General features: G+C 38.7%; 1 protein-coding gene across 1 annotated transcript in view; it reads left to right on the forward strand.

Moving 5' to 3' along the window:
• Positions 1–13,699, forward strand: part of LOC133643607 (zinc finger protein 568-like) — a 30,602-nt gene that overhangs the window by 11,658 nt on the left and 5,245 nt on the right. The window contains exon 2 of the mRNA XM_062038278.1: positions 5,473–5,808. Within this exon, the coding sequence (XP_061894262.1) occupies positions 5,473–5,808 (336 nt within the window). The remainder of the gene's footprint in view (positions 1–5,472; positions 5,809–13,699) is intronic.

Consider the following 13,699-nt stretch of genomic DNA (forward strand, 5'->3'; position numbering starts at 1 on the left):
AATTATTATTATATATAATTATTATTATATATAATATTTAATTTATTTTTCATATTTGTTATTTATTTTAATTTTACTTTTATTATATATTGACCATAATAAATGTGGTATAAATGGTCTGTATTTGTCTTGTGATTTGTCTTAAATAATAACAATAGTAATAATATTTTTGACTGACAAAAATTGCCAATAAGAAATTAATGGTATCGGTATCGATGAAAAGGCAAGATAAAGTATCGGTATCGTATCGAATCCTAAAAGTGTGGTATCGCCCATCCCTAGCTCATAGTGATGTTACTAGTAGTTGACTGGGAGGTGTTTATTATCATTTGGGGAGAGTCCGCTGCCTGATGCTCACCTGCTAAACACCTATCTGCTCCACGCTGAAGCGCTGACTACATGCGCTCTGAATACACACTGCTGATTGGCTGGTAACGTTTTGAATACGCACTGCTGATTGGCTGATAACGCTTTGTATAACGCTTTGTGTGTACCAATCAGATGGTTGTGTGGGTGGGACAATGCTGCGTGCTGAGACAGAGGCAGCCGCAGAAGGAGCGAAGCAGCTTGTTAAGACTTTAGCAGCTAAAGTTAGCTTTAGCTTAGAAACTCGTTCGGTACACCCCCGTACCGAACCAAAAGCCCCGTACCGAAACGGTTCAATACAAAACACGTACCGTTACACCCCTAGCAGATACAAATGACACATTCATGTTTTTGTGTAATGATGACAACGTATACTCGCGCGGACGATTGACTAGTTGATGGTTTTCTTTTCAAATGCTCGTTCATAGCCGTTGTGCTGCTATGATAGGCCATTTACGCTCGACACAGTGTGCATACAACAACATTATTAGGCCGTGTATTGAAATACTCCCACACTTTTGACCACTTTTGGCGTGATTTTTTCCCCCTCGCTCGCACAGTCTGCTTTGCGCTCCGCCATGACGGTAGTGTGACGTAAATATGCGACGCGTCGACGCACAAAAACGGCGTCGACGTATTTACGTAACCGATGACGTCGATGACGTCGACTACGTCGACGCGTCGTTTCAGCCTTACATTGAATATAACACACAATGGTGAGTAAGTTAACCATTGAGTATAACACACAAAGGTGAGTAAGTTAACCATTGAGTATAACACACAATGGTGAGTAAGTTTACCATTGAGTACAACACACAATGGTGAGTAAGTTAACCACTGAGTATAACACACAATGGTGAGTTAGTTAACCATAGAGTATAACACACAATGGTGAGTAAGTTAACCATTGAATATAACACACAATGGTGAGTAAGTTAACCATTGAGTATAACACACAAAGGTGAGTAAGTTAACCATTGAGTATAACACACAATGGTGAGTAAGTTAACCATTGAGTATAATACACAATGGTGAGTAAGTTAGCCATTGAGTGTAACACACAATGGTGAGTAAGTTAGCCATTGAGTGTAACACACAATGGTGAGTAAGTTAACCATTGAGTATAACACACAATGGTGAGTAAGCTAACCATTGAATATAACACACAATGGTGAGTAAGTTAACCATTGAGTATAACACACAATGGTGAGTAAGTTAACCATTGAGTATAACACACAAAGGTGAGTAAGTTAACCATTGAATATAACACACAATGGTGAGTAAGTTAACCACTGAGTATAACACACATTGGTGAGTAAGTTAACCATTGAGTATAACACGCAATGGTGAGTAAGTTAACCATTGAGTATAACACACAATGGTGAGTAAATTAGCCATTGAGTATAACACACAATGGTGAGTAAGTTAGCCATTGAGTGTTACACACAATGGTGAGTAAGTTAACCATTGAGTATAACACACAATGTTGAGTAAGTTAACCATTGAGTATAACACACAATGGTGAGTAAGTTAACCATTGAGTATAACCCACAATGGTGAGTAAGTTAACCATTGAGTATAACACAATGGTGAGTAAGTTAACCATTGACTATAACACACAATGGTGAGTAAGTTAACCATTGAGTATTACACACAAAGGTGAGTAAGTTAACCATTGAGTATAACACACAATGTTGAGTAAGTTAACCATTGAGTATAACACACAATGGTGAGTAAGTTAACCATTGAGTATAACACACCATTAAGTTAACCATTGCGTATAACACACAATGGTGAGTAAGTTAACCATTGCGTATAACACACAATGGTGAGTAAGTTAACCACTGAGTATAACACACAATGGTGAGTAAGTTAACCATTGAGTATAACACACAATGGTGAGTAAGTTAACCATTGAGTATAACACACAATGGTGAGTAAGTTAACCATTGAGTATAACCCAATGGTGAATAAGTTAACCATTGAGTATAACACACAATGGTGAGTAAGTTAGCCATTGAGTATAACCCAATGGTGAATAAGTTAACCATTGAGTATAACACACAATGGTGAGTAAGTTAGCCATTGACTGTAACACACAATGGTGAGTAAGTTAACCATTGAGTATAACACACAATGGTGAGTAAGTTAACCATTGAATATAACACACAATGGTGAGTAAGTTAACCATTGAGTATAACACACAATGGTGAGTAAGTTAACCATTGAGTATAACACACAAAGGTGAGTAAGTTAACCATTGAGTATAACACACAATGGTGAGTAAGTTAACCACTGAGTACAACACACAATGGTGAGTAAGTTAACCACTGAGTATAACACACAATGGTGAGTTAGTTAACCATTGAGTATAACACACAATGGTGAGTAAGTTAGCCATTGAGTATTACACACAATGGTGAGTAAGTTAACCATTGAGTATAACACACAATGTTGAGTAAGTTAACCATTGAGTATAACACACAATGGTGAGTAAGTTAACCATTGAGTATAACACACAATGGTGAGTAAGTTAACCATTGAGTATTACACACAAAGGTGAGTAAGTTAACCATTGGGTATAACACACAAAGGTGAGTAAGTTAACCATTGAGTATAACACACAAAGGTGAGTAAGTTAACCATTGAGTATAACACACAATGGTGAGTAAGTTAACAATTGAGCATAACACACAATGGTGAGTAAGTTAACCATTGAGTGTAACACAATGGTGAGTAAGTTAACCATTGAGTATAACACACAATGGTGTGTAAGTTAACCATTGAGTATAACACACAATGGTGAGTAAGTTGGTGATGAATCTCAGTGGCCCGTGGTACACACTATCCAGCTTGTGGAGACAACCAGCAGTAGCATTCATGTACAACACATATAGTCAATAACAGGTAAAAAGGTTGTTTCCACCAATTTCTGTTTCACAGTAAAAGAAAAGCAAGACTTGTTTCTATAATAAAATCCCAGTAAAAGTTTCAGGGTTTTTTTTACAACATACTGAATGTGCTCCTTAAAACTCAAGTGGTCATCAATTAAAAATCCTAAATATTTAAAATAAGTTACTAACACAATTTGTTGCCCATTTCTTGTTCAAATGTTGTCACACAGTGCTGATCTTACAGTTTTTGATGTGGTAAAGAACACACACTTTGTTTTCTCTGCATTTAAAAGCAGTTGAAGATAGCAAAGTTGTTCTTGTACTCTGTCAAATGCATGTTGTAGATATTTAAAGGCTTCAGCAGGAGTGGGTGCTGTGCAGTATATGACAGTATCATCAGCGTAGGAATGGAAAGTTGAGTTCGGAATATTCTGTCCAAGATCATTAATAATTAATTAATAATGGGCCCAACACAGAACCTTGAGGGACACCCTTTTCCACTTGCAGTACGTCCGAGGAGGAACCTTGTATCTGAACAGCCTGAGTTCTACTTGTGAGGTCATTTGCAAACCATCCAAGTGCTTGCTGAGAAAAACCAATAGCTGAAAGACGTTTGATTAAAATGACATGATCAACAGTATGAAATGCCTTTGAAAAGTCAATAAAGAGGGACAGACAGCACTGCTTCTTGTCAAGAGCTTCAGTTACATCATTTATAAACTTCATAGCAGCAGTAACAGTACTGTGTTTTCTGCCAAAACCTGACTGAAAAGGTGACAGAATAAAATTGGTGTCCAAAAAGTATTTGATCTGTTCACTGATAAGGGATTCAAGCACTTTTGCTAGAACAGAGAGTTTAGCAGTGACGTGCAGTCAGGGGAGGCAGGTGAGGCGGGGCCTCACGTGCCATCATAGAAAGAAAAAAAATGTAAAAAGAAAAAAAAAATTAAATTGTTATATGTATCCAGTGATTATACTATAAAGTTATTTTCCATTTAACTTCACCAGTTTTAGATTATTTTTATTCAAAATCGCTGAATTTTCACATTTGCCGTTCAAATACTGAGAAGAGACGGTGCGGTGATCAGCAGCCAGTTGAGGCACGTCACTTCGTTGAGCCCCACCATAGATTGCGCAATGACTCGGCTAACTGCTGGCCTGCTGTGCAGTGAGACCGTATTGCTATATGAATTATTTTGTACATTTCCATAGTTTAGTTAGCTGAGGTATATAATGTACAGTGTATTTTGTCAACAACTGTATGTGTGTAACGTATTTCTTGTGCTGAGCAATCATAAAACGGCTGCGAAGACGCACTGGCTGAGGCTCGCAGTAATCCCGCCTCCTGGGGGATAATGCACCCTCGCCGTAGAATGCACCCCCTGACGGGAGTGTTATATCAACTGAAGCCCACACTTAAACGTTTCACGTGCAAGATTGAATCTATTTAAAAAAGTTATTTAATAAGAAGCCAAAAAGTGCAAAAACAATAAGGTTCGTGTTGGAGGAGTTGTGAATGACTGCTGGGCCACAACATTAGGTACACCTGCAGACTGCAGCACGGATTTCATATTTCAGTCATTCACAACTCCTCCAACACGAACATTATTGTTATGAACATTATAATTGTATGTAAAAAAAACATTATGATTTGTACATTTTCAGAATGTGTTTGTTCTATTTTTAAACAAAGAAAACAATCTGCAGTTGTCTTTATTTTTAAGTTATCTTGCCGTGATTTTACCAGTCCGGCCAACTTGGAGTAGATCTTCCTCCATGTGGCCCCCCATCTAAAATTAGTTTAAACACCCCTAGCCTAGATCTTCCTGCGAAAAGCAGATACGAGAAAAAAATCCAATTATGAAACGGAATAGATCCCTAAAGATTTGTTGAGTAATATCAGGGATTATCCGTCAGTGGCATTCCCAGACATGTGGAACTGTCTTGAGTTCCAGATGTCATTCTACACCACAAATTATGGTTAAGTTTAGAGATAAAGTTTAGGTGTCATAGACCGTATACAGAATAAAATATTTACACACTTTATATCAGTGAGTTTAAAGTTAATAATGCCTCAATCAATGCTGCCTTGTTTTGCTGCACAATTTTAATACAACACACAAAAGAACACAAATAATGTCTTTGTGTTAACAGTGTCAGTCCAAAACTATTTTTATTCTCTCTTTATCTTATTTACTTATTTACCTAACAGACGTCCAGCAGCCCCTTCACATTAAAAAGGAAGAGGAGGATCCACAGCCCACCCACATTAAAAAGGAAGAGGAGGATCCACAGCCCACCCACATTAAAGAGGAAGAGGATGATCCACAGCCCACCAACATTAAAGAGGAAGACAAGGATCCACAGCCCACCCACATCAAAGAGGAGGAGGAGGATACACAGCCCCCCCACATGAAAGAGGAGGGCGAGTGTGTTGTAGGGCAGGAGGAGGATGATGTCAGCAAGTTTCCACTGACTGTTGTCTCTGTGAAGACTGAAGAGCATGAAGACAAAGCACCTGAGTCCTCACAGCTTCATCACAGTCCAAGTAAGCACATCTCATTTTATTCTCAGGGCATTCAATCCATCACAACTGGACTGTTCACTTTGTCTTAGAACACTCATCCAAATAGGCTTCATCACTTCATGCTCATACACTCTTAAATATAATCATTGCAATTTAGAGGGGAACTGCACTTTTTGGGGAGAATTTTTTCCATCGTTCACAATCATTATAAAAGACATGATGGTGGATATATTAAAAAAAAAAAATCACATTCTAATTAGGGCTGGGCGATATCAAGGTTCAAGGTTCAACTTTATTGTCCCCGCGGGGAAATTTGTCTTGGGCACAGTGCATCATTGCTTTCTTAACATACACAAAAACAACAGAACAAAAACACAAGCACAGACACAACCACAAGCAGACAACTAACATTTAAACATCAGAACATGGAGCTTGATAGACACTTTGATGTAGGCATAAAATCTACAGTATGGAGATAAAGATCAAGTACCAGTGTGCATTGCACTAGAGCTCATGGATAAAGTGCTGTGTGCTAAAGTGCTTAGTTCTAAAGTGCTATGCGCTAAAGTGCTATGTGCTAAAAAAGTGCTAACCTATGTATTAACATTCTATTGCACATTGTTGGTCAGCTTAATGGAGGCTGGGACAAATGATAATTTAAGGCGGTTAGATTTGCATAGTGGGACCCGGAGTCTTCTCCCTGATGGCAGGGTTCCATATTCAGGGAAGAGTGGGTGTTGTGAGTTGGAAATGATTTTCTTAGCTTTTTTCCTAACTGCCTGCTCATAGATGCTCTGTATAGGCTCATATTCTTTCCTCGCTACGATTTTCATTGCCGTTTTATGCATGCCGGCCAGTTTGCTTTTTAGCTTAACGGTTACGTTGCCAAACCATGAGGTGATCCCGTATCTAATTATGCTCTCTACAATGGCACGGTAGAAAATCATCATGATGTGGCTGCTTACGCCGTACAATCTTAATCTTCACAAAAAATATAGCCTCTGTTGCAGTCTATTGCACAGTTTGTCAATATGTGTCTTCCAGCAGAGAAGATTATTAATATGAACCCCTAAATATTTATATGAGGATACCTGGGTGATTTCCTGATTTTTGATGACCACTGGCTCATGGTCAGTCACTTTCCTCGGATCCAAAACCATTTCCTGTGTCTTGGTCACATTTAGAATAAGATGGTTGGTATCACACCACCTAATAAATAGGTATATCTCGTCTTGGTATACAGAGGGGTCCGTATCCTTGTGTAGAAGGCTTAGGAGCACGGTATCGTCCGCAAATTTCACCATATAATTGTTAGGGTGCACAGTCCTACAATCCTTGGTGTACAATGTAAACAGTGTTGGTGATACAACACAACCCTGTGGGACACCTGTGTTGCAGTGTTTGGTGTCTGACAGTGTTCTGTTGACCTTCACTTGCTGTGTTCTGTTTGTTAAAAAAGAGTGGAACCATTTGCTCAAGGTGGAGTTTACACCCATGTCTTTGAGCTTCTCCAAGAGTATGTGAATTGGCACTGTATTAAAAGCTGAGCTGAAATCAACAAATACAATTCTAGCATAAGCTTTTGTGTTCTCAAGGTGCTTGGAGATAAAGTGCAAGGTGCAAAGGATTGCATCATCAGTACTGCATTCCTGCTTGTACGCAAACTGGTACACATCTAAATTTGGCTTGACATCCTTCATGAGCGGTGACACAACACATTTTTCAAAACATTTCATAACAATCGAAGTGAGAGCTACGGGACGAAAGTGGTTGTTTACTGTGACACCGGGCTTTTTAGGCACTGGAGTTATAATTGACTTCTTCCACAGAGCTGGAACAGTGTGAGTGACTGTTGGAATATTGGACACCATGCTGTAGTTAGTTCCTCTGCACAGCTTTTCAGCAAAAAAGCTGGGAGGCCGTCAGGGCCTGCGGCCTTGCCCGTACGTACTCTACTAAAGAGAGAGCCTTTTATTAATATGTGGATATGTTTAGACCATGTCACGATACACCATATATATGTGGATATGTTTAGTCCATGTCACCATACACCATATATATGTGGATATGTTTAGTCCATGTCACGATACACCATATATATGTGGATATGTTTAGTCCATGACACGATACACCATATATATGTGGATATGTTTAGTCCATGTCACGATACACCATATATATGTGGATATGTTTAGGCCATGTCACGATACACCATATATATGTGGATATGTTTAGTCCATGTCACCATACACCATATATATGTGGATATGTTTAGTCCATGTCACGATACACCATATATATGTGGATATGTTTAGTCCATGTCACGATACACCATATATATGTGGATATGTTTAGTCCATGTCACGATACACCATATATATGTGGATATGTTTAGTCCATGTCACCATACACCATATATATGTGGATATGTTTAGTCCATGTCACGATACACCATATATATGTGGATATGTTTAGTCCATGTCACGATACACCATATATATGTGGATATGTTTAGGCCATGTCACGATACACCATATATATGTGGATATGTTTAGTCCATGTCACGATACACCATATATATGTGGATATGTTTAGTCCATGTCACGATACACCATATATATGTGGATATGTTTAGTCCATGTCACGATACACCATATATATGTGGATATGTTTAGGCCATGTCACGATACACCATATATATGTGGATATGTTTAGTCCATGTCACCATACACCATATATATGTGGATATGTTTAGTCCAGGGGTCGGCAACCCGCGGCTCCGGAGCCGCATGCGGCTCCTTGACCACTCTGATGCGGCTCAGCTACATACATGCCGACCCCCCCGATTTTCCCAGGAGACTTATGGATCTCAGTGTCTCTCATAAATTACTCCCAGGGAAAAAATAATCCTATTTACACTATAATTACTAAATAAAGGGCGTGCCCTAATTGCACTGCAGTAATTGTCCTCTATAGCATTTACATACAGCGTGCCAGTCCAGCCACATGTTCCATGTTGTTATTACTTGCACACACAGGAGACAGCAAAGCATACTTAGTCATCAGCCACACAGCTTACACTGACGGTAGCCGTATCAAACAACTTTAACATTGTTACGTTACAAATATGCGCCACACTGTGAACCCACACCAAAAAAGAATGAAAAACACATTTCTGGAGAACATCCCACCGTAACACAACATAAACACAAGGCAGAATCCCATGCAGCCCTAACTCTTCCGGTCTACATTATACACCCCCGCTACCACCAAATCCCCCCACACATCAACCCCCCCCCCCCTCTCCGTGCGTTGGTTGAGCGGAAGAGTTAGGGCTGCATGGGATTCTGGGTATTGGCACCTTCAGTGTAAGATGTGTGGCTGCTGAGTTAGTACGCCTTGCTGTCACTTACGTGAGCAAGCTGAAATTGCATTCTACGTGTGGTCGAGCAGGTACACCGTTAGGGCGGACTGTAGAGGGCGCCAAATGCAGTGTCATCACGCTCTGATGTTCGGGAGTCTCCCGGGAAAAATGAGAGGGTTGGCAAGTATGACGCTATCAAGCGCCATTCATTCAAAACTCGCGGGCTGCACTAACATCAAATTTCCACATTAAAGTGCGTGCCGGTGCGTGTGTCGGAGACCCCTGGTTAACATAGCACAAAGCATTTAAGCTTTGTATGCGGTGTTTTTCATTTTAAATTAAACATTTTTTTTTGTGGCTCCCATTACTTTGTTTAATTTGTGAAACTTGCCAAAATGGCTCTTTGAGTGGTAAAGGTTGCCGACCCCTGGTTTAGTCCATGTCACGATACATCATATATATGTGGATATGTTTAGGCCATGTCACGATACACCATATATATGTGGATATGTTTAGTCCATGTCACCATACACCATATATATGTGGATATGTTTAGTCCATGTCACGATACACCATATATATGTGGATATGTTTAGTCCATGTCACGATACACCATATATATGTGGATATGTTTAGTCCATGTCACGATACACCATATATATGTGGATATGTTTAGTCCATGTCACGATACACCATATATATGTGGATATGTTTAGGCCATGTCACGATACACCATATATATGTGGATATGTTTAGTCCATGTCACGATACACCATATATATGTGGATATGTTTAGGCCATGTCACGATACACCATATATTTGTGGATATGTTTAGGCCATGTCACGATACACCATATATATGTGGATATGTTTAGTCCATGTCACGATACACCATATATATGTGGATATGTTTAGGCCATGTCACGATACACCATATATATGTGGATATGTTTAGTCCATGTCACGATACACCATATATATGTGGATATGTTTAGTCCATGTCACGATACACCATATATATGTGGATATGTTTAGGCCATGTCACGATACACCATATATATGTGGATATGTTTAGGCCATGTCACGATACACCATATATATGTGGATATGTTTAGTCCATGTCACGATACACCATATATATGTGGATATGTTTAGTCCATGTCACGATACACATATATATGTGGATATGTTTAGGCCATGTCACGATACACCATATATATGTGGATATGTTTAGTCCATGTCACGATACACCATATATATGTGGATATGTTTAGGCCATGTCACGATACACCATATATATGTGGATATGTTTAGTCCATGTTACGATACACCATATATATGTGGATATGTTTAGGCCATGTCACGATACACCATATATATGTGGATATGTTTAGTCCATGTCACGATACACCATATATATGTGGATATGTTTAGTCCATGTCACGATACACCATATATATGTGGATATGTTTAGTCCATGTCACGATACACCATATATATGTGGATATGTTTAGGCCGTGTCACGATACACCATATATATGTGGATATGTTTAGTCCATGTCACGATACACCATATATATGTGGATATGTTTAGGCCATGTCACGATACACCATATATATGTGGATATGTTTAGGCCATGTCACGATACACCATATATATGCGGATATGTTTAGGCCATGTCACGATACACCATATATATGCAGATATGTTCAGGCCGTGTCACGAAACACCATATATATGTGGATATGTTTAGGCCATGTCACGATACACCATATATATGTGGATATGTTTAGTCCATGTCACGATACACCATATATATGTGGATATGTTTAGTCCATGTCACGATACACCATATATATGTGGATATGTTTAGTCCATGTCACGATACACCATATATATGTGGATATGTTTAGGCCATGTCACGATACACCATATATATGTGGATATGTTTAGTCCATGTCACGATACACCATATATATGTGGATATGTTTAGGCCATGTCACGATACACCATATATTTGTGGATATGTTTAGGCCATGTCACGATACACCATATATATGTGGATATGTTTAGTCCATGTCACGATACACCATATATATGTGGATATGTTTAGGCCATGTCACGATACACCATATATATGTGGATATGTTTAGTCCATGTCACGATACACCATATATATGTGGATATGTTTAGTCCATGTCACGATACACCATATATATGTGGATATGTTTAGGCCATGTCACGATACACCATATATATGTGGATATGTTTAGGCCATGTCACGATACACAATATATATGTGGATATGTTTAGTCCATGTCACGATACACCATATATATGTGGATATGTTTAGTCCATGTCACGATACACATATATATGTGGATATGTTTAGTCCATGTCACGATACACCATATATATGTGGATATGTTTAGTCCATGTCACGATACACCATATATATGTGGATATGTTTAGTCCATGTCACGATACACCATATATATGTGGATATGTTTAGGCCATGTCACGATACACCATATATATGTGGGTATGTTCAGGCCGTGTCACGAAACACCATATATATGCGGATATGTTTAGGCCATGTCACGATACACCATATATATGCAGATATGTTCAGGCCGTGTCACGAAACACCATATATATGTGGATATGTTTAGGCCATGTCACGATACACCATATATATGTGGATATGTTTAGTCCATGTCACGATACACCATATATATGCGGATATGTTTAGGCCATGTCACGATACACCATATATATGTGGATATGTTTAGTCCATGTTACGATACACCATATATATGTGGATATGTTTAGGCCATGTCACGATACACCATATATATGTGGATATGTTTAGTCCATGTCACGATACACCATATATATGTGGATATGTTTAGTCCATGTCACGATACACCATATATATGTGGATATGTTTAGTCCATGTCACGATACACCATATATATGTGGATATGTTTAGTCCATGTCACGATACACCATATATATGTGGATATGTTTAGTCCATGTCACGATACACCATATATATGCGGATATGTTTAGGCCATGTCACGATACACCATATATATGTGGGTATGTTCAGGCCGTGTCACGAAACACCATATATATGTGGATATGTTTAGTCCATGTTACGATACACCATATATATGTGGATATGTTTAGGCCATGTCACGATACACCATATATATGTGGATATGTTTAGTCCATGTCACGATACACCATATATATGTGGGTATGTTCAGGCCGTGTCACGAAACACCATATATATGCGGATATGTTTAGGCCATGTCACGATACACCATATATATGCAGATATGTTCAGGCCGTGTCACGAAACACCATATATATGTGGATATGTTTAGGCCATGTCACGATACACCATATATATGTGGATATGTTTAGTCCATGTCACCATATATATGTGGATATGTTTAGGCCATGTCACGATACACCATATATATGTGGATATGTTTAGTCCATGTCACGATACACCATATATATGTGGATATGTTTAGGCCATGTCACGATACACCTTATATATGTGGATATGTTTAGTCCATGTCACGATACACCATATATATGTGGATATGTTTAGGCCATGTCACGCTACACCATATATATGTGGATATGTTTAGGCCATGTCATGATACACCATATATATGTGGATATGTTTAGTCCATGTCACGATACACCATATATATGTGGATATTTTTCCTTAGCCTTAAATGAACACTTGATGCATATAATCACATCAGTATGATGATTCTATGTGTCTACATTAAAACATTCTTCTTCATACTGCATTAATATATGCTACTTTTAAACTTTCATGCAGAGAGGGAAATCACAACTAAGTCAATTTAGCAAAAGTGTATTTATGAAACAGTTATTAAGCAGTGGCACAAACATTCATGTCATTTCAAAACAGAAAGTGCAAGATTGTCAGAGACATTTTAAAACAAGCTATTAGTGCACTTTTGTGCATGATGTCACTAAGATGACATATCAAAACAACACTAAATTAAAGTGCACTTTTTGTACAGAAGGCCACTACAATAGTTTAAAACAAATAAAGTGCACTTTTGTGCATGATGTCACACAAGATATTTCAATAAGTGTCAAATAAAAATGAGCTGCATAATAGGACATCAAATAGTGTATGTCCTTCACTATGTGGTAGGTTCCTGCGGACGTTCTCTCCTTCTGTTGTTGACTATTTTTTTAATACGGCGTTGATGTGGAAATGGTTGTTTGGGCATTTTGTGGGTGTGGCACTGAACGGAGATGTTGACATGCAGAGTTTCATGCACTCTTCATTCTCTAGCGGGTGACTTTTCTAATGATGCTACATCAGCAGTGCTGCTACTTTTTGTAGCAACGCTTTTGCCGCATACTTGTTCACCATCTAACCGCTTGAAGCCAAACCACCGCCAGACGATGGACCCACTGCTGTTTTTGTTGGGAATCAATTATTCCTTCATTTGTTACCAGATTGGCACCTTCTTTCTCTCGCATT

The sequence above is a fragment of the Entelurus aequoreus genome, linkage group LG26, assembly GCF_033978785.1.
Source record: "Entelurus aequoreus isolate RoL-2023_Sb linkage group LG26, RoL_Eaeq_v1.1, whole genome shotgun sequence".
In the NCBI taxonomy this organism is placed as follows: Eukaryota; Metazoa; Chordata; class Actinopteri; order Syngnathiformes; family Syngnathidae; genus Entelurus; species Entelurus aequoreus.